The sequence below is a fragment of the Stegodyphus dumicola genome, chromosome 5 (genome assembly GCF_044657685.1).
Source record: "Stegodyphus dumicola isolate Sdum_Otavi_A_Nest chromosome 5, ASM4465768v1".
In the NCBI taxonomy this organism is placed as follows: Eukaryota; Metazoa; Arthropoda; class Arachnida; order Araneae; family Eresidae; genus Stegodyphus; species Stegodyphus dumicola.
Window position 1 is genome coordinate 146796814 of NC_140772.1, and position 21099 is coordinate 146817912.

At 32.3% G+C, this 21099-nt stretch overlaps 1 protein-coding gene and 1 long non-coding RNA gene across 9 annotated transcripts in view; one reads left to right on the forward strand and one right to left on the reverse strand.

Moving 5' to 3' along the window:
• The window catches only part of LOC146997289 (uncharacterized), a 330931-nt gene that overhangs the window by 99406 nt on the left and 210426 nt on the right, over positions 1–21099 (forward strand). The window contains exons 1-2 of one of the 6 annotated variants that reach the window (XM_085817170.1): positions 3366–5059; positions 18418–18454. Coding sequence is in view for 1 of the 6 variants with exons in the window: in XM_085817167.1 (XP_085673293.1) it covers positions 4962–5059; positions 18418–18454 (135 nt within the window). In the remaining 5 variants the exon portion in view is untranslated. Of the gene's footprint in view, positions 1–3365; positions 5060–18417; positions 18455–21099 lie in introns of those variants that run through there. The other 5 variants (XM_085817166.1, XM_085817168.1, XM_085817171.1 and 2 more) reach the window with 5 other exon arrangements.
• The window catches only part of LOC146997290 (uncharacterized), a 112874-nt gene continuing 106589 nt past the window's right edge, over positions 14815–21099 (reverse strand). For 2 of the 3 annotated variants that reach the window (XR_015041296.1, XR_015041294.1), the window contains one exon: positions 14815–14960. This is a non-coding gene — a long non-coding RNA (uncharacterized LOC146997290). Of the gene's footprint in view, positions 14961–19179; positions 20320–21099 lie in introns of those variants that run through there. The other variant, XR_015041295.1, reaches the window with a different exon arrangement.

Below are 21099 nucleotides of genomic sequence, written 5' to 3' on the forward strand. Positions count from 1 at the left end.
TGGAAAATAAAATGCAATAACTTAGCTATTTGTTTATAATTCATGCTGTTACTAGTCATAAATTAATTTTAAACATTAGTAGCCAAGGCTACATCGTGGTGACCCTGATTAATTTTCGAAATGTCAACAAATGACTCTTCTGAAACTGCTATGAAAGATACGATACAGTCACCGGAGCTTCATAAGGTGAGTGTGAAAATACCTCCTTTTTGGATTGATAAACCGGAAATATGGTTTTTTCAAGTTGAAGCTCAGTTCAAACTTAGAAATATCGTTTCAGAAGAAACGAAATTTAATTATTTAGTTTCACAGCTTGAACCTAAGTTCGTCGAAAATATTTGGGACATTGTAACGAACGATAGTGCCACAAAATATTCGGATGCTAAAATTAGGTTATTACATTTATTCAAAGAAAGTGAAAATGTACGGATTAAACGTTTGATTACTGGTATCGAACTTGGAGACATGAAACCAAGCCAACGTTTGCAGAAGTTGAGATCAGTTGCTACTACAGATGTGTCTGAAAATCTAATCAAAACTTTATGGCTGGAGAAGCTACCTGACTCCATAAAAAATATATTATTAGTTAGTGATGAAGATGTAACCAAGTTAGCGTCTATGGCAGATAAAATTAGTGATATGAATCGGAAACCAGAAGTATTTAGTACTAATGCTCCTTCTGTTCCCGCAAATGATTTGTTGCAAAGAATTACCTTTCTTGAACAAAAAATTGATCAAGTAACCATTCGCTCAAGACGAAGGGACTCGGATTTACGTAATTCACGTTCACGATCTCGAAGCCAACCTCGTAAACGATATGACCCTACTGGCAAATTTTGTTTTTATCACTTTCGTTTTGGAGCAAAATTCATTCTAGAGAAATGCAAGCCTCCGTGTGCTTGGGTAAAAAACGATTTCAAAAACCAGGAAAACTCGAATCTGCAGTAGGTTCAGCGGCAAACGCTGCTGCAGAAAATATGAAGGATTGTCGCAAATTTCGTTTATTCGTTCGTGACCGAAGATCAAATTTGCACTTTCTTATTGATAGCGGAGCTGACGTAAGCTTAATTCCTGCTACTTCACAGAATAAATGTAAAACTGAATATAAACTGTATGCAGCTAATGGCACAGATATTTCCACTTATGGCATAAAAACGCTAACTCTTGATTTGGGATTACGTCGTGATTTTCAGTTTCCATTCATAATTGCTGATGTCACAAAAGGTATTTTAGGAGCTGACTTTCTTCACAAATATAAATTGCTTGTCGATATAAATAAGAAAAAATTAATTGATGGCGTAACACAGCTTTGTGTCCAGTGTGATGTCGCTGCTATTTCCAGTGATTACTCAGTAACCACATTAAATAAATCCATAAAAATTTTCGATTTACTGTCGAAATATCCCGAAATTTCTAAACCTAACCTTTTTCCTACACAAATTAAACATGGTGTTACACATTTTATTTCGACTGTTGGTCAACCCGTTTATTCAAAGGCACGACAGCTCGATCCAAAACGCTTAGCTATAGCTAAAGAGGAATTTAAATTTATGCTTGACAATGGAATAATTCGTCCATCAAACTCCCAGTGGTCAAGCCCCTTGCACCTTGTTACGAAAAAGGATGGTTCATATCGTCCTTGCGGAGACTACCGACGATTGAATGCGCAGACGATACCTGATCGATACCCAATTCCTCGCATTGAAGATTTTCATCATATTTTAAGAGGTACAAATATTTTTTCTAAAATTGATTTATTCAAAGCTTATTTTCAAATTCCCATTGCAGAAGAAGACAAATGTAAAACGGCTATCATCACTCCTTTCGGTTTATACGAATTTAATGTAATGAGTTTCGGTTTAAAAAATGCTCCTGCAACGTTCCAAAGATTTATTCACGAAGTCTTTAGAGGATTAGAATTCGTTTTTCCCTATTTAGACGATATACTCATTGCATCCAGTACCCATGAAGAACACGAAAATCACCTTAAATTAGTTTTCGAAAGATTACATACATTTGGGTTAAGAATTAATGTTTCAAAATCTGTCTTTGCTGTTCCCCAAATCGAGTTTCTAGGCTACCTAATTACACCTAAGGGTTCCCGTCCTTTGCCAGAAAGAGTTCAAGCTATTACTAACTACAAACGACCAGAAACAATTCATGAACTTAGAACCTTTCTTGGAATACTTAACTTTTATCGTCGTTATATAAAGGATGCAGCGAAGAATCAAGCATTGTTACATGCGTATCTCAAGGGAGCTAAAAAGAGGGACAAACGTAAAATCGAATGGACTGAAGAAGCTGAAAAACAGTTTGAAACGTGCAAGAATGACCTGGTGAACACGGCACTGTTGTCTTTTCCCAATTCTGAATTACCTCTGGCGTTATTTACAGATGCTTCAGATACGGCGATTGGCTCAGTGTTGCAACAATATGAAAACTCCTCGTGGAAGCCAATAGCATTTTTTTCTAAAAAATTAAGTGATACTCAGCAAAAATATAGCACCTATGATAGAGAACTATTAAGCATATATCTTTCAGTTAGACACTTTAAGCATTATCTAGAAGGAAGAGTATTTACAATTTATACAGATCACAAGCCCTTAATATTCGCCTTTCGTCAAAAACTTGACAAAGCAACACCTAGACATGCTCGCCAACTTCAATACATCTCCCAGGTTTCGACTGATATCAAATATTTAAAAGGTGAGAATAATATTGTGGCGGATACGTTATCTAGAGTTAATGAAATTTCATCGATAGATTATGATAAAATAGCTGATGAACAAACTCAAGATGAAGAACTGAAGAGTTTGCAAACCACTGCTTCCTTGAATTTCAAGCAATGTTCTCTACCATCGGGGAAATATTTGTGGTGTGATACATCAACTAAACATGTTCGGCCGTATATTCCTCAGGCTTTCAGAAAACACGTCTTTCAAAGAATTCATGGTTTATCACATCCAGGAATAAAATCGACTATGAAATTAATGACATCAAAATTCATTTGGCCTAATATAAAAAAAGATGTACAGTTGTGGACAAGAACCTGCATTCATTGCCAAAAAGCTAAAATCAATCGGCACACCAAAACAAAATTAGGTGAGTTTGAAGTATCACCAGGAAGATTTTCTGTCATCCATATCGATCTCATAGGACCACTTCCACCATCTAAAGGGAATATTTATTGTCTTACTTGCATAGATAGATTTTCGAATTGGATGGAAGCAATTCCTTTAGAAAATATTTCTGCTGAGAACGTCGCAAGAACCTTTTATAGCAACTGGATTGCGCGTTTCGGAACGTCAAGTAAACTCATTAGTGATCGTGGATCCCAATTTAAAAGTGATACATTACGAGCTTTGTCCAAAATCTGTGGCATCAATTTACAACACACTACTGCCTACCACCCCTCGTGTAATGGCAATGTTGAGCGCCTTCATCGAACATTGAAAACAGCATTAAAAGCCCACAACAACATATCTTGGACGGACACGTTACCAACAGTACTTTTGGGTTTGTAAACTATTCAACAGCACTATTCAAGAAGATACCAATCATTCTATTGCGCAAGTAGTTTATGGCCAGAGTCTCAGACTTCCTGGCGAGTTTTTCAGCGAACCAAGTATCCAGACAGCATCGGAGACTTTTGCTAATAAACTCCAGAAACAGATGGAAGTTGTTGGACCGAGACTAATTCGTAAAAATTCATCTGAACAGATATTTGTCCATAAAGACTTAAAAACTTGTTCTCATGTGTTTCAGCGAATAGGTCGGATAAAAAAAACCTTTGGAACCTCCTTATGAAGGACCATTTCCTGTTATTGATCGCAAGGACAAATATTTTACTATTAGCACAAAAGGAAAACATGTTAATGTATCCCTGGATCGCCTGAAACCAGCATATATTTTAGCTGAGGAAAATTCTCAGTTGATACAACCTGACTACAGTAATTTGCAGAGACCGGACTCAAATTCGGATGTGAATCAAAAACCTTCTCGCACAGGCAGAACTATACGTTTACCTGTTAGATTCAAGGACTGACTAAATTATTTTGATAGTGGTTAACACTGCAATACTAGTTACTACCTATTTCTCCATCTTCGTAACGTAACTTAGTTACTGGTGGGGGAGTAGTGTAGTGGCCCAGTTATTGCATGAGAAATAATTATTTTTTATTTCATATATTTGTTCATGTGTTTAATTATTTTATAAAATTAACTTTAATATTTTGTTAATATTCATATTTATATTTAAATTTCTTTATGCTGAATGGCAACTAGTTCTAGTTCTGATTCATGATTGCTAGGTTTTGATTTCCAAACGTTGCTCGTAGCGTCGCATTTCGATAGCTGGAAAATAAAATGCAATAACTTAGCTATTTGTTTATAATTCATGCTGTTACTAGTCATAAATTAATTTTAAACATTAGTAGCCAAGGCTACAGCGTCACCCCTGATCAACTTCTTCACTACTGAAGACTTTGCACTTTTATTACAAATGCATATGACTTTTCCAGTTTATGGAATTTAACGAACTTTTACAGGTCCTTAGGGGATTGATAAACATGTAGTGGTAAAGGCCCTCGGGTCGAACACTACTTAACGAATAATGATCTCTGATCTCCCCGTTGAATCACTATTATAAATGTTCGTTTTACTTTTCAAACTGTTGCCACCAAATGTTAGAGTCTTGCATTATATTTGAAGAAATTAAATAATGAAAAATTAGAGTAGCTCCTAAACACTATACCATCTGGGGGGCAAGATCTTTTTATTATAAATTAATTTTAATAGAAAAGTTATTTTAACATATGTGCGTTTAAGAAAAAAGAGCAGCGAAAATTTCCCAAAAACGCAAGCACATGAATTTTGGCAGCATAGTTTTGTCGAAAATTGCGCGATTTGGCAACGTTGAAACGTAAAGCTGATTCGCTGGTTGTGTTTGCGCCAATGAACAAATGTGTTATTTACCGTGTGCTTTTCTTTTTAAAAGTTCCGAGACTTCAATGGATATTGATGCGGGTGATGAAGAAGAACGCTTCAAAAGGCTTGCTGTGTATGTATTCACTTATATATATATTTTTTCAAATACACAAAATATTGGTAAAAGTTTACAATTGGGTGCCCCTTGTTTTTTCTCGATTCTTTTTTTGATGCCAAGATCGGCACCAGGAAGGTACAATTTCTTGATGGTCGCTACACAAAACAAAAATAAGAAGTCAAAGAATTGTACAGACTCTGTGTCCATGAACACATTGATCTGTTTTCACTTAAAAAAAAATCCTAGAATTGCACAAACTAGGCATTGCGCACTGCCTTAAATTTGCCCATGTACACATCAATCTATTTTCATTTAAATAAAATCAGGAAGCTAAAACAGAGTTAAAACTATCATGGTAACCAGAAGTAAGGTTTCATCGCCAAAATTTAAAAAAGTTGTCGTGAAGCGAAGGGGCACTCAGTTCTACACTAGAGCGAAAATATTTATATTCGTGATCTGTTTGTATGTAGGAATTCAATATACAATTAAAGTAAAATGTTTGATATCCAAATGTAATCGAATATGTGTAGTTTCCTAAAAAAGTGCCAGAATATTTAAATGTGCGAAACTAAAAGTATAAAATGTTAGTTTCCTTGAATTATGCGTTTTCTTAGTCTTCATTTTACAATAAATCCAGATGTTAAGTATAAGTTCAAAAATAGGCTGACTATATTTTCGTCATGTCACATGTTATATTAAGTTGACCATTATTCTTCAGAACCGTATGTTTAGCTTAAAATGCTCGTTAAAAATGGGACAAAATGCCATAACGCACAAAATACCTTAGATGGAGCTCACACTGTAAATAAACTAGAAACTCTTAAATTTGTTATTAGTTTGCAAGTAGAAAAAGGGAATTTTTTAGTAAAATTTTTGGTGAATCTTCGGATTATGGTAACTTGGCGAAACTTTGGCGACCATCCCTGCTACAGCAACCTGCTAGTTTTTTTTTTTTTTTTGGATGCCATTTTGTTTTCACGAAGTAAAGCCATGTTTTATTTTATTTTTTTTTTTTACTCAAAATTTTTTCCAACAATCTGCTAGCCGAATTACGCTTATGCTAGAACTTTTATGGAACAAAAGTGCTTAATCATGACGAAGATTAGGTGCGAAATTGGGAGGAAGTGTAGAATCGCCCACTGCTTGCTGCGTTTTTAAGAATTGCATATACACGATATCTATGTACACATCAACCTATTATAACTTAAAAAAAATCCCAGAATTGCACAAAAATGGCATTGTGCACACTTTGGTATTGCGCACACAAAAATGACTTTATCCATGTACACATTGACCTATTTTCACTTAAAAAATAAAAATTTAAAAAAAAAAAAAAATTACAAAAATTCAATTCTTCTTACTCTTGTAAAAAGCACCAAACAAATAAGTGGGCGATTCTGCACTTTAGCAGCGAAATTGTTTCTAAGTGCTTATTAGCTAAAATCCTGTTTGGAATTTTCCGGAAAATGTCACATGACATGTCTCATGATCTCTCATTTCTCTGAGACAAAATAATCTGTGATTCGAACTGTGTACTTCTCAGATTATTGCTAAAATCCTAGCTAGTAACCTTTATCACCTTACCAAAATGTCACCAAACTACCTGTTACCATGTTCCAAAGATTAACCAAATTTTTGAAATGATCTTTCTGAAAATTTCTAAAATCATGTATTTAACAGCTTTTGACACTATAACATATTTTCTGAAGCAGGGCAGAATTTGAAAGGTGAAACCTCTTGGAAAACACACAAAGATGTCTTGTAGAATATAATACAATGTATTATCAATTAATTACATAACTGCTTTTCTCTTACTTGAAGCAGAACTTTACTAATCTTGTGAGATATTTAGTCCAAGACAATTTAATTATAATATTGGGTACTTTTCCGTTTCGCCGGCGCAAATCTCGCCAAGCAGACTTTATTGACAGCAACATACAGTATACACATAAAAAATTTAACCAATGTTAGTTTTAAGAATTTTTTATTTTGAAGGCATAAGCATTTTAGTATGGTTTAAAATTTTGTAAAAAACCAATAAATAAAGACAATAAATTTGTAAAAAGACATTAATTTAAGAATTTACTTTGCTTTCATCCTGATTCGCCGGTTCATATCACGTGACCCCAAGTGATCTTATCTCATGTAAACTACGCTACAAAAATATAATTCTCTCAGTAATTATCTACATTAATTTCAAGTTAAATCTTATGGAATACAAGTTCAAATGCAAGAATTATTTTAATTCGTACGAATAGCTTACTCAGAAATTATGTAAAACCGCAGTGCTTTACTTCGCTAGTGCATTCTCATTAGATTTGATGAATTTAACCCTTGATTTTCCTTTTCTATATCTTTGCGTTCAGGTGAGTGGTGTGATTGCATCGTAATTAATTACCGCGAATGGTCTTAGGGCAAAAAATTTAACTATCTTGTAAAAATTCTATGTAATTGTATGTCAGTATTGAAAGAAACAATCAATCTGATAAGAAATGGCTGCGACTTGTTTTGAAAATGAAGGGTAAAAGTTTGCCAGCGAAGATATTCCGTTTGGCATCAGTTGTACCATTATTGGCGACTTTATCGTTTGTGCCGGCAAAACGGAAAAGTACCTAATATTATTTTTCAAACTTAGGTATATTTATATTGTAATAGATGAGTAAGAATTAAGGATACAGTGGATATTTAGCTGAAATATGCTAATCAGCCTAAATGCTACTATTTATCCAGTAATGTTAAATATTTAGGAAGAGAAAAATTTCCACACTTTTTTTTAATAATTCAGGATCTTTATTGATTATTTATAATGGGGATATTTCCATTCTATTTTATTTCTTTCTTCCTGTTAAATAGTCTTAAAATTTGTTTTAATTAAAAATAAATAAAAGTTGTAGATTGGTAGAAGCTTTCCGTAATGTGAAACAACCTTTCCATGAATACGTTTCTTCCCATAATGTTATGCAATTGCAACTTTAAAATATTAGATTATGTTAATTAAAATTTGGGTAAAATCCTATAAGAGCCCTTGGCGACAAACTGGGAGAGTGCAGAATCACCCACTGCTCCGCACGTTTCTCAAAATTGCCAACTTGAAAATAGCAAGTAAAAAAATTGGGGTAGAGTAGACTTTAAGGTACCCCTTGTATTATGGTGAAGTTGTTGTTTGATTTATCACCAAGTTGTTGTTTCATTTATGGTAGCCTGAGTAGTTGAATGTTATGGAAACCCTATTGTGACATAATCGGGTGCATGATTCTGGGAAATTTTGAATCATGGGATGTTTTGTAAGCGTTTTTGTGGTGTGTGTTGGTTTGATTCTTTAGACAGTAGAATGGCCGAATGTAGTAAGATTAATTTGAAGTTTCTGTACAATTTGGAGCAAAAGGGGAAAAGAGCTTTAATTGACTGGTGTGTAAATGTAGGTTTACTTAGTAGCCATTATAAGTGTTCTGTATGTAGGAAGGATATGCGTCTAGTCGAACGTAAAAATCGTTTAGATGGATTTGAATGGGTTTGTAGGAAGAAAAGTTCAGATGGTCACTATGTGAAGTGTTCGATCAGAAAAAGTACCTGGTTTGAAAAAAGTCATTTGAGTATGATTGATATTTTGATTTTTACATGGCTCGGGGTGTACGAAGCGAACTCGAAAATCATGGTAAGTGAATATTTGCTTTTGGTAGTGCTTAAATATATAACATGTTTTTTCTTTTCTATGTTATTTTATTTTTTGGTTTAAAATGTATTTTATTGAGATTTTGCATTTTTTCCCCCTATATTGTAGAATTTGGTGCTCCTTTGACTTTTTAAGTGTAAATATATCAATGTGTACATGGACAAAGTAAAGGGAGTGTGCAATGCAAGTTTGTGCAATTCTGGGATTTTTTTTAAGTGAAAATAGGTCGACGTGTACATGGATAAAGTTAAAAGAGTGCACAATGCCATTTTTGTGAAATTCGGGGATTTTTTTTTTTTAAGTGAAAATAGATCGACGTGTACATGGATAAAGTTTGTGAAATAATGAAGTATTTATGACCTAAAGGGTATCAAAATTTACAAAAAAAAAAAAAAAAAAAAAAAAAAAAAAAAAAAAAAAAAAAGAAGCTTAATATTGATTTGTTTGCCTTATTAAACATTTCTCTCAATGCAAGTTGTTTAAGTTGCTCCGTTTGTTGCGCTAATACATTCTCTTTAATTCTGTAGACAGGCATAATCCTTTGCTTAGTTACATTGTTGATGTCCTGTAACTGCTGTTTCGAGAATTCCGATTAATTTGTCAATCAAAATTTTCTCGTTGTCAGTAACTTCTCTGTCACTTTCTTCACTATCAGTAGCGTATTTTCTGGATCTAGAACTATACTACAGATTTCGCCATTCATTAATTGATTGATGATTGAGAAGGATTGTCATCACAATGAAAACTTCTTTTATATCATCCTTATTTATTACAGCTTGTCCACATTTCTTTACAAAATCCGTTAATTGGAAAATTTCGCCTTTGTTTTGCTATATCCGAAAACCTTTAAAATTAGTGGCTATCATCATCAAATTTAGCTATCCTTCACTGTACATATTTGGCTATGCATCATGAGCTTGGCGACTAACGACAAGTTGTTCTGTTAAATTTTATCTTGCTTCTATCACGCACTGAGACAATTATGCCTGAATTATATTAGTTTTGTTATTTATCATACTTATGTCTATTTCTTTCACGTGCTTAAGGCTTATTAGAGTTCTGAATAAATAAATTCCCACATATATTTCAGCCTTATTGAAGGCCTAGATATCTTACCGCCTGATGCAGTCTCTGTGGGTCCTAAATTCTCCGAGTCTCTGCAGCCATACGAGCCCTGGTGCTGGTTCTGGGTTTATGTGAATAACAAATCAATTATTCTTAATTCAAATAGCCATAAATTTAATCTTTGAGTCTATGAGTATCATCAACAAAATCTATTTTTATCACATGGAAAGAAATGTTTGGTAAATGTTTCCTCGTAAACATTTTTTTAGCACATTTAACTTAAATCTGTAATCATCGCCAAGCGTAATGTCAACATATAAGGTTACCATACACCTTTATTATTCAATTACTAACAAGAAAAATTGGGTACTTTTCCGTTTCGCCGGCGCAAATCTCGCCAAGCAGACTTTATTGGCGACAACAGACAGTATACACATAAAAAATATTAAAAAAATCTTAGTTCTAAGAATTCATTTTTTGAAGGCATAAACATTTTAATATCCTTTAAACTTTATAAAAAGCCGATAAATAAAGACAATAAATTTGTAAAAAGACATTAATTTAAGAATTTACTATGCTTTCATGGTTCAAAATCCTAATTCGCCGGTTTATATCATGTGACCCCAAGCTATCTCATCTCACGTAAACTACTCTACAAAAATCTAATGCTCTCAGTAATTATCTACATTAATTTCAAGTTAAATCTTAATTTGGAACACAAGTTTAAATGCAAGAAATATTTCAATTCGTACGAATAGCTTACTTAGAAATTATGTAAAACTGCAGTGCTTTACTTCGCTAATGTATCCTTATTAGAATTGATGAATTTAACCCATGACTTTACCTTTTCTATATTTTCGGCTTCGGGTAAGAGCTGTGATTGCATCCTAATTGACTTAACTACTGAAAATGGCCTTAGACATAAAACTGAACTATCTGATAAAAATTCTATGTAATTATATGCCAGTATTGAAAAAACCAATCAATCTGATAAGAAAAAGCTGCGACTTGTTTTGAAAATGAGGCGTAAAAGGTTACCAGCGAGAATATTCCTTTTGGCATCGATTGTACCATTATTGGCGACTTTATCGTTTGCGCCGGCAAAACAGAAAAGTACCAAAAATTGTTTAGGCATCGCTACATGAGTCATTACTGAAGTTGTCATGTTTTGATAAACATGCGGTGATGAAAGGAAAGTATAATAAATAATGATTCCCAAGGTTGGCGTCAGATCAATGATGTATCTATGTGGAATGTTTCAGTTTGAGATGTGTACCATAAAGCGGATACGCAGGAATGAAACCAAGTTACTGATCCTGATCGTACACATTTATGCTAAAAGGTTTGTTTCTTCAATAACAATGTATTTCATTTAGTGTCAAAGTGAAATTAAGAATTGGCACACTCCAGATGTTTTATTATGCTCGGAGGGGGGTGGAATCAAATGTGCATGCGTAAAACCTAGGAGAAAAATGTTGTTGGTGGTTTTGAGGTCCGGATTTTAGATCATTTCGGATAATGGACGTCTGGATTTCAGACTTTGTACTGAATTTCTTATTTATTTTGATTAATATAGCAATTGGATTATATGGATGATCTTTAACTTTGTTAGAGATTTCTTGCTGGTAACTTTATGCTTTCTTGACTACTGTTATTATAATGACTTTTGAAATTGCTTGTTTTCATGAATGTGTTTGATTGATTTAGAAATTCTGAATTTTCATCCACAGAGAACCCGTTGGCGCCGTTGCTGTTTTACTCGCCAAGTTCACCTATGGTTGATGGGCGTTGGTCATGAGATATTAAAACACATGGAAGTAAGCCGCGTAAACATGATATTTAAAGAATATAATCAAAGTAATTAAAGAATAAGTAACATAAATTCACGTTAGCAGAGAAAACAATATATTAAGCATATGAAAGTGAAAATTCAAAATTAACTGGTTAAACACGATGCACGAAAATAAATTTGTATTTAATTCAAGTTAGCACAGAAAACAATATGTAAAGCTTAATGGAAGTAGAAAAATCATGTAATATTGAGCTTTGTAATAATGACCCTTTTTCTTGGCAATTTCTTGGGAAAATTGAGATCTGTCTTTGAATATCTTTCAGTATTATAAAATTCCAAAATATTTATGTTTTTAACAGTGCAGTTTCTAAAGAAATTGTGAATTTACGATTAATATCTTCATTGCATAATTTTAAAGTACTTCCAAAACTACGATTGAAAATCCATTATGATCGCATAAATGAAATGAATAGATATTCTCATTTAAATAGAAACTTAATTGCAACTGATTACATAAAAGTTTTTTTAGTAATAAATTATATTAGTGCGAAGATTGGGAGGTTCTCGCCTTTCTCCGCAAAATCTCAAATATTGAAACTGTTACAAGTTCGCTGCAAAACAAGCAACGGACTTTTTTTTTTTTTTTTTGTCACTTTCCAATCTGGATTGAATAGGACTAAAAGTTCTGTGGTCTACCAACCCAAGCGAAGAATGATTCTATTGCGGAAATTTAACGCCGTCTGTTGAAAATTAGAATGAAAAACACCCCAGTTACTCATATTTAGTTCTTTATTCTCCCAATTTCAGCAGTTGTTGATTCCGATTGCGTAATATCACGTAGGGAAGAATTATGGCACACGTATTGTGCAATAACGTTTGCGATATTTCGCAGAGATAATTAATTAATTAATTTTGATGTTCTGTTTGAGATTTGTTTATGAACACTTAAAAGAGTTTTACTGTGCTTGCTAAGCAGAATATTTTTCAGTTCCATTGGTTTATTTTTATATGATTCACATATCAAAATGTCAAAAGCATTTATTTAGCGGAAAAATCTAAAAAGTGGCTACAGTCAAACCCCCCCCCCCCTCCGCTCCTCTTTTTCAAGTTACGCTCAACTGTCCGAATATTCGCCAGTTTCCAAGTATGCGGCTTAGTTAAGCTTTTACTGTTAAAGGATGACTGCATGAAGCAAATTTCTGTCTTCTGATTTCAGAAATGTTCCTCTTTTTTACTTAAATTACTTTGCTTGCAATATCTGTTAAGAGAAAACTGATATACAATGAAAATTTAGAAAATATTCAGAATTTAGATTTAAATTATTTAAATATTAATATGAGTGGAAAAATAAATTGTATTTATTATTAGGTTCCAAGCAAATACAATAAATATGCCTTATTATTATTTATTTTCTCTATTTTGAACTGAAATTTCATCATTAAATCTTGTAATATAGTTTAGTTCTGCATAGTTTTTTTTTCTTTTCTCTCATTGTAAACTAGTTCTGTAAATTGAACTGTTATTTAAAATTTAAAGGGAAAAAAAAAGTAATTATTTTCCATGGTTGAGGTAATGCTTATTCTCTCTTAATAAATACTGCATTTCTCATATTTTAAATTACAAGTCTAATTAAGGTTATGCAGTTGTGTATAATGTCATTAGACAGGTGCTTATTTTTTTTCTTAAAATGTGCTTGAAAAGTGCTTATTTTTTTAACTAAAATGTGGCTATGAACCCTGTGTAACTCATAACGAGAACCAAGGAATATATCATTTTTTGTGCACTGCTTTGCAACTGATATACAGCTCATCAGCAGCTAAACAGTAAAGTGACTGAACTCTGGTAGTTTAGTTAGCCAAGCTAATGGGCAAGTTGTATGATTGTTTTCATGGTATTCCCAATATGTAACGTGGATTCAAACCAGTGTCCTTCAGAAAGACCTCCTTGAAGGCATCTTTTCTTTTAGGCAGATATCTCTCCCATGCTTTTCCATAATTTAAACAAACCCAAATGATGTATGCTGCTAAAAATTTTATTTAAAGTCCATATTTAATAACATTACAAAAATTGCAAATATGGTCCAAGTTAGATCATTTTTAAATGCATATATTTATTTTAATTACACTAATTGTATATATTTATTATATGAATATTTTAAATGTCCATTTTATCATTAATTAATATTAATATATTTATGGACAACATTTCTTTTTTGATTGTTCTGTCCAATGTATCCTTGATTTTAATTTCACATTTAAATTTTCACACCATAATTTTATAAGTCTTCTGAAATTTAGTCACAATTTCACTCAATTTAACCGCGTAGTTCACAAATGCAGCATAAAAACTATGTTAATATCAGTCACCAAGGATGTATGGATTAGGTTTTTCATGCATAACCATGAGTTTTTGAGTATCCATAAAACTATTCTGTCATTTTAGAGAATCAATAATACTTTTTATTTCAGTTTAATCATCTCTTTGTGTGTCACACCTGAAATCTTCTCAAATGTTATTGTTTTGTTTATTTCATGCTTATGACTGCATAAGAAGACTTAAGTGAAACAAATGTGACACTGAGTCACAAGCAGTGACACTGAGATGTTATTTCACATATAACTGAGAAGTACAGCACTAATTAGCACTGTAATTGTTAAAGAAAGTATCCTGGCTTGTAAAAAGCTTCGTTGCATGTAATGTGAACTTAATAACTTTATCATTTTAAAATTAAGAAGGGTTTGTGTGTACTTAATTCAATATACAAAGCATGTGAGAGCTAGCTGAAAAAGGCATGCTTTTGTGAATATTTTCTAGGGTAAATAGGCTCATGGAAAACCACGAAAATGTCACAAAATTCACAAAACACATACGAAAAAAATAAACTGCACAACCAGCTCGTTTTTCAGGATTTGAGCCGAGATTGAACTACCACTATTCAGCCTTCTTAACCACTCGTAGGACTAAATATGTAATATGTAATATCATGTAATCAAAAGTTAACTATGTGTTGTGTAACAGGATTGCTTTCTCAAGTATCGAGGTAGGAAATACTTAATCTATTCTTTTTTTTAAGTGTTTGGTCATGGTATTATTCATTACATGTACTTTCCATAATTCATATAGAATATTAATATTTCTACTACAAGTGTCTTTTTTAAATTTTTAAGTGTTTTGCTTGTTGATATTCTCAAAATTGTATCTGATAATTAGTATAATAGGTATAAATACAGTAGACATATATAATCGATCAGGAGTGGCTAAACTTTATGTCAGTGAGAACCACAACTGCATATTTACATCAGAGGTGAAGTAGGTTTCAGACAGCAAGAAATGTCGATTCCAAACAATCATTCAGTGACAGTCTTAGTTCAATAAGAGCCATGTGCCTGTAATAAATTAATGAATGCATGACTTTTAATACATCCATTTTACATAAACAGTTTTTCAATGTTATTTTTATCAATTTACTTGTAAACAGTTTAAAGCATTTTATGTTGAAACAACTGCCTGTCTTTCATAGTATATTTGACAGTGCCAATAATTTTCAGTATTGAAATTCTATTCAGTAGCATTGTTAATAAAACTTTTGAAGAGTCATTTGCACTTGGATTCATTACACAAGTAGTGGTTTGCTAATTTTGATGACTTTGAGTATCCATAAAACTATTCTGTCATTTTAGAGAATCAATAATACTTTTTATTTCAGTTTAATCATCCCTTTGTGTGTCACACCTGAAATCTTCTCAAATGTTATTGTTGGAAAAGCATTAACAATATATTATCTGGTTAAAGTTTTAAGCCATAAATATTGTTTTTCTCATAATTTTAGATGACCATACCAATAATAAAAACATTACTTAATTAATTATTTAAAATGCATATTTTGGCAGGTGATGAAGTCAAAATATTTTATCGGTTGGAAACCTCATGATTCTGTGTGCTTAACGCTACGTTAACAGCCATGTTACCAATTATCATTAACCCCTCTCCCGCCATATTTTCTTCCACAAACTAGCATCTGTCACCGAAAACTTCCTTTATTATATGAAAATATTTCTATCTATTTGTTAAAAGTTCATAAATAATAACGTGAAAATACAAAAAAATAATAATAAATAAGTGAAGAATAATTTAAATTGGCAAATGCGAACAATGACGGTGATAATTCAACAAAATGAACGTTAGAGGAATGGTTGCAACCTTCTTACAAGCGAATAGGTTGAATCTGCCGGATTACCAGGTTTGAACTATTATCGCCAAAGTTGGCGATGTTTACATTTGCCGGGTTCTTTGCGGAAGTGTTCCGAAATTCTAATTAGATGTAAACAAATTTCATTTAATAATAATTAAATGCCGTGTAAAGGTTCAAACTTATTTTTTTTTTAACTAATACTTAAAAGATCTAACATTGTGGTTCTCAACCTATTTTGCCCTATTCCACCCCTTTCACCATTGCTAGAAGATCATTCCCATCATGCCCTTCCTTTTCAGTACTTGAAAAATGCATATATATATTTATTTAGATTGCTTTTGAACTTACTCTATAAATTAAACCAAAAAAAGTACAGAAAATGTTGGTATATACCAGGATTCGAATAAAAATAGTTTTTTATATTTATAAACCACAGCTGCCAACTCTGCTTTTTCTTCTGGTCTCCTGGTAGATCACCAAATCTCGATAAACTTGTCTCAGTTGCAACAAACAGGGCGAAAAGAATGACCGGGGTAAGAAACGTTTTTGTTATTATTTTGAAAGGAAAAATCAGTGACAAGATCTTACTTACCATTGTATCATTCATCAAGAAGCGCTTTGTGCTCGACATTTCCAGAAGAAATTTGCAAAGTTATGGAATTCATAATTATATTATTGTTAACCTCATTATTACTACAGCTTTTAATCATCGCCAGTTTAAAGAATTTTTAGTTGAAATGGAGAGCGAGTACTCAGATCTTCTGCTGAATAATAAAGTGCGTTGGTTATCAAGAGGAAATGTTTTGAAATGTTTTGCATCCTTATTAACAGAAGTTAAAGCATTACTCCTTGAAATGAGTGTTTATAATTCAGAACTAATGAATGATCAGTAGATCCAAAAATTTTATTTTATGGTAGACGTTACATCTCATCTAAATCAGCTTAATCAAAAAACTATAGGGAAGAGGTGTGTGTGTGTGTGTGTGATTATGGCAAAGCCTCGAGGGCTATCTGCCTAAGAGGAGGGATGCCTTTGTGGAGGACTTTCTAAGGGAAACTGGCTCGTTTTTAACACGTTACACATGGGGAAAACCACGAAAACACCCATGCAGCCAGCCCGTTCGCGGGATTCGAACCTCCTATAGGGAAGAGGAAACACAATTTTTCTGATGTTGGAAGAAGTTATTTCATTTGAAAGCAAATTATCTCTTTCTGCTCAAGATTTTTGAAACAGAAACTTTGGTTCACTTTCCAAGCCTGTTGAAACATTCTCAAGAAAATAGATCTAATATTGACATTTGCCATTTCAAAACAACAGTTTTATGACAGAAGTTTTTCTCAGCGGTTTCAGGAATTCTGAATCAGCAAAGCAACATTAGCCTTTGTTAAAAAACCTCTTAATACTAGTGCAACGGAATTGCATTTCTCTGTTTAATATTCACATTGGCAACTCTGAAATCAATTGCTGAATTTAAAAAAAAAAAAAAAATTATGAAACTTGAAATTTGAACATTTTAAGTGCTGATGTAGAAACATTGGAGAAAAATAAATGTGTGCTTAGTTCACAGCACAAGTAATCTGGAGAAGGAAAACATGTGGAATAATATTATTCCCGACTCATGTAATCAGCTTAAAAAACTAACGTTTGATGTTTTTCTTATTCGAGTCTACATATTCATACGATCAATAATTTTCAAGCATGAACTTTTTGTCAAGAGTAAATAGAGAAGTCATCTTATTCATGAAAACTTGTAATAAGGCTTAAAATGAAAAACAACATACAAAATGCAAACTTTTCAAGAAGATGCAAGGCCATTGTTTACATTAGTGTTTTGTTAGTCATTATTGCGATTCAAGTTTTTCAATATATTGCAATTCTCTTTTATCAATAAAATAGTATCGTTATTAAGTATAATATCAAGTTTTATTCGACATATATATATAGTTTAACTAAGACTTAAAAACTGAAATATTGAGTTAATTTTAGGGAGTGTTGTGGAGCGAAAAAAGATGTAGTGTTGAGAAAGGTATAAGATGGTTTGGACATATGCAGAGAATGAATGGAAGAAGATACTTGAAAAGAGAATACAAGTATTAATAAATACAGTGCTGAACTGTTGATAATTGACTCTGTTGACTAATGAGTTTGCCTTCACTGGCCAAAGGGATATAAAACTGAACTGAGAGCAAATTGTGTGCCATCTCAAACCTTTTCTGCTGCATGTACTATGCCCTAAAAGGCTGAATTGTTATTATGCCCAACAGTGTTATGTTGTTATATGTAAAGATTTTAAACAATTATTTTTTTGTAACTGTTTCTGAAATTATTAACTTAGTGTTTTATGTTCAGTTTCAGCAGTTTTCTTAGTGTTGATTAAAGAGTTACTGTTTATTACATTTGCTATTCCTTATTACTGCACTAAAGGCTATGATTCTGTATACATTAATTAGCAGCATGTTTAAATTCTTAGTTAAAGGTCTTCAATTTAGTTTCATAATTATTTATTGTATACCTTCTTCATATTCATCTTAAATTTCAGAAGAAATTTACTTCCCAGTTTAGTCCTTTGAAGCAACTTATATGTAAATATTGTATAGCATATTCTGTTATGTACTGACTATTGAAATGCATTTTTATTTCTTTTTTGCAGGACATTTTGCAGTTTGAAGTCTCTATGTACTACTGAGGTAAAAAAATTCTTTTATATCTAATCTGAAAATGAAATATTTTTTCATAGGCAATAAATTCAGTTCTTGACAACTGCATTCTAAATTAGAATTTTAAGCACATGTGAGAAAACAGGAAAGTGCTTTCCAGTATTTAATTTTAAAAAAAGTTGAATTTTTATTTTCAGAAATCATCTTAAATTTATTTAATAAAGATCATGGCAAATGATTCCAAAATTTTTGGTGCATGTTTTACTTGTCCCCAGAACTTTCTGAGTTGTCCTGCTGTGGATAATTTCTACATAACCACTGAATTTCTGTGATTCTGATTAATTCAGGCTCCTAAGAACTTGATGTTTGTGTCATTATTTGATTTTTAGGAAAGTGATTATTCTAAACCTCATGTTTATAAAAAAATTTACTGTAGTTTGAAAATATGAGTCTTGGATGATAAAATCAGTGACTCTTTTAAATATAAGCTACAACTTGCTTAAAAGTATCTTATGCAGTTAATGCCACTAGATACCTTTCAACATAAAAAACATCTTCAGAATTATTTTTATTTCTTGCATTTGCTGCAAACATGAAAGAAAAGAAAAATCTTATAATTAAATTTTGTTGCTGTTAAACATTTCTGTAGTAGAAGATAAGCATGTTTAATTTATAATACTTTTTATGTATTGTTTGACATATTTAGAAGTATTAAATATGTATATGATGCACAATTTTGAAATCTACAAAATAAATTTTGTTGTATATAAAATTTAATTATAAATATTGAAGTAAAATAACAGACAATAACATTGCAAAATTAAAAATTTACTCTTACAAACACTTCAAAAAAGTGAGAATAAAATGCATTAAAAATTTAAGCAATATTTTTTATAATTTAAAAAAGTATCTCTTCATATAGTATTAATAAATACAGTACAAAGTTCGAAATCCGCACTAGCCGATTCCGGATTTGGGATATTTCCAAATCCTGTGGGGGGCTGTAAAGTAATGTTGCTTTCTTACATTAAATTCAAACAAATAAATTTGTAACAAGTTTTTATTTTTAAGCAATAATATAATCACCCTCGTTATCAGCAACCTTTTGCCATCTAGTATGCAGATTTCAATCCCAGATCAATAAAAATCAATTGGTTTTTGAGTAAAATATCTCAAGATGGCATTTTGGACATCATCAAAATTTTGAAATTTTTTGTTACTAAGAAAATGTTGTAGGGATTGGAATAAATGGAAATCCGAGGGTGCGATATCGGGCGAATATGGTGGGTGAGGCAGTACCTCCCACCCCAATTCATTATGTTTTTCCAGTGTTCGTCTTGCATAGTCGTGTTGCAGAATGACGCCTTTTCCGTTGACAATCGCCGGATATTTTCCAATTAAAGATTGGTTCACTAGATCCAATTGTTCAGAATAAAGGTCTACATTAACAGTTTTTCCAGATTTCAGCAATTCAAAATGAACAATTCCACGAATACTCCACCAAATACCCAGAAGTGCCTTTTCGGGATGTAAACCCTTTGTAACCCCTATTAAAACTGCCTTTTGAGTTTTGGATTATCATATAGGACTTATTTTTCTGTCTCCACTAATCAAGTGATCAAAAAATGGTTCTGTATGGTGCCGTTGAAGCAATACATTGCGTGTGATGGATAGGTTGGCTTTGTTCTCTTCGGACAGATTATGGGGGACTCAAACACCTGCTTTGCTTATTTTTCCATTCTGCTTTAAATGTTTTTGGTCGACCAAGGTTGGTTAAGAGTGTTTGACAGTTCCTCGATTGTTTGACATTGATTTGCGTCCACTTCTGCCCTTAGCATGTTGTTGTCTATCGTTGTTGTCGACATGCGTAGAAACGACATTACTTTTTGGTCCCCCTAATAATAGATCATCAATTTAAATCTGGTAAGATGGCATGCAGAAATTATACAATTAAAATTACGAAATTGTAATTTATGAAATAAAGAACAATTATGATCTAAAGGGTATCAAAATTTACAAAAGAAAGCTTAATATTTGTTTACTTTATTAAACATTTCGTTCAATGCAAGTTGTTTAAGATGCTCCCACAAAAAATTCAAAAAGTTCCTTTTTCTTTTTTCTTGTGTCATATACAGTGGACTTTCCAATGCCATACTCCTCACATAATTTTAAGACGAATATGCCTGTATGCATTTTTTGCAGCAATTCCACATTTTGTTTAATGGACTTCTAAACATGGTTTCGCTTTGTAGATCCCTTTTGTAACTCCAGAATTGGAAACTCTTTTCGACATAATCGAAAGTTCAAGCTTAGTTTTTATAAAATTTCTGTAATAATAACAGTCTGCGAAAATTAATAAACTGGGTCAAATTAGAAGGTCAGGGAGCAGCGCAGTCTGCTACATTAATTTTAAATGCCTTAGAATCAGTAATGATAATTTTAGCCTAACTTAATAGCATGTGTTATACGTTATTGGCTATGTATCACAAGATTGGCAACGAAACCCAAGTGGTTTCGCTAAATTTTGTCTTGCTCCTATAGCGTTCTGAATTAAGCCTGAATTGTAATAGTTTAGTTTTTTACTATACCTACGTTTATTTCTTGCACATGCTTCAAACTAATATGAGTCCTGAATAAATAAACTCCCACATATATACTTAAGGCTTTATCTAGGG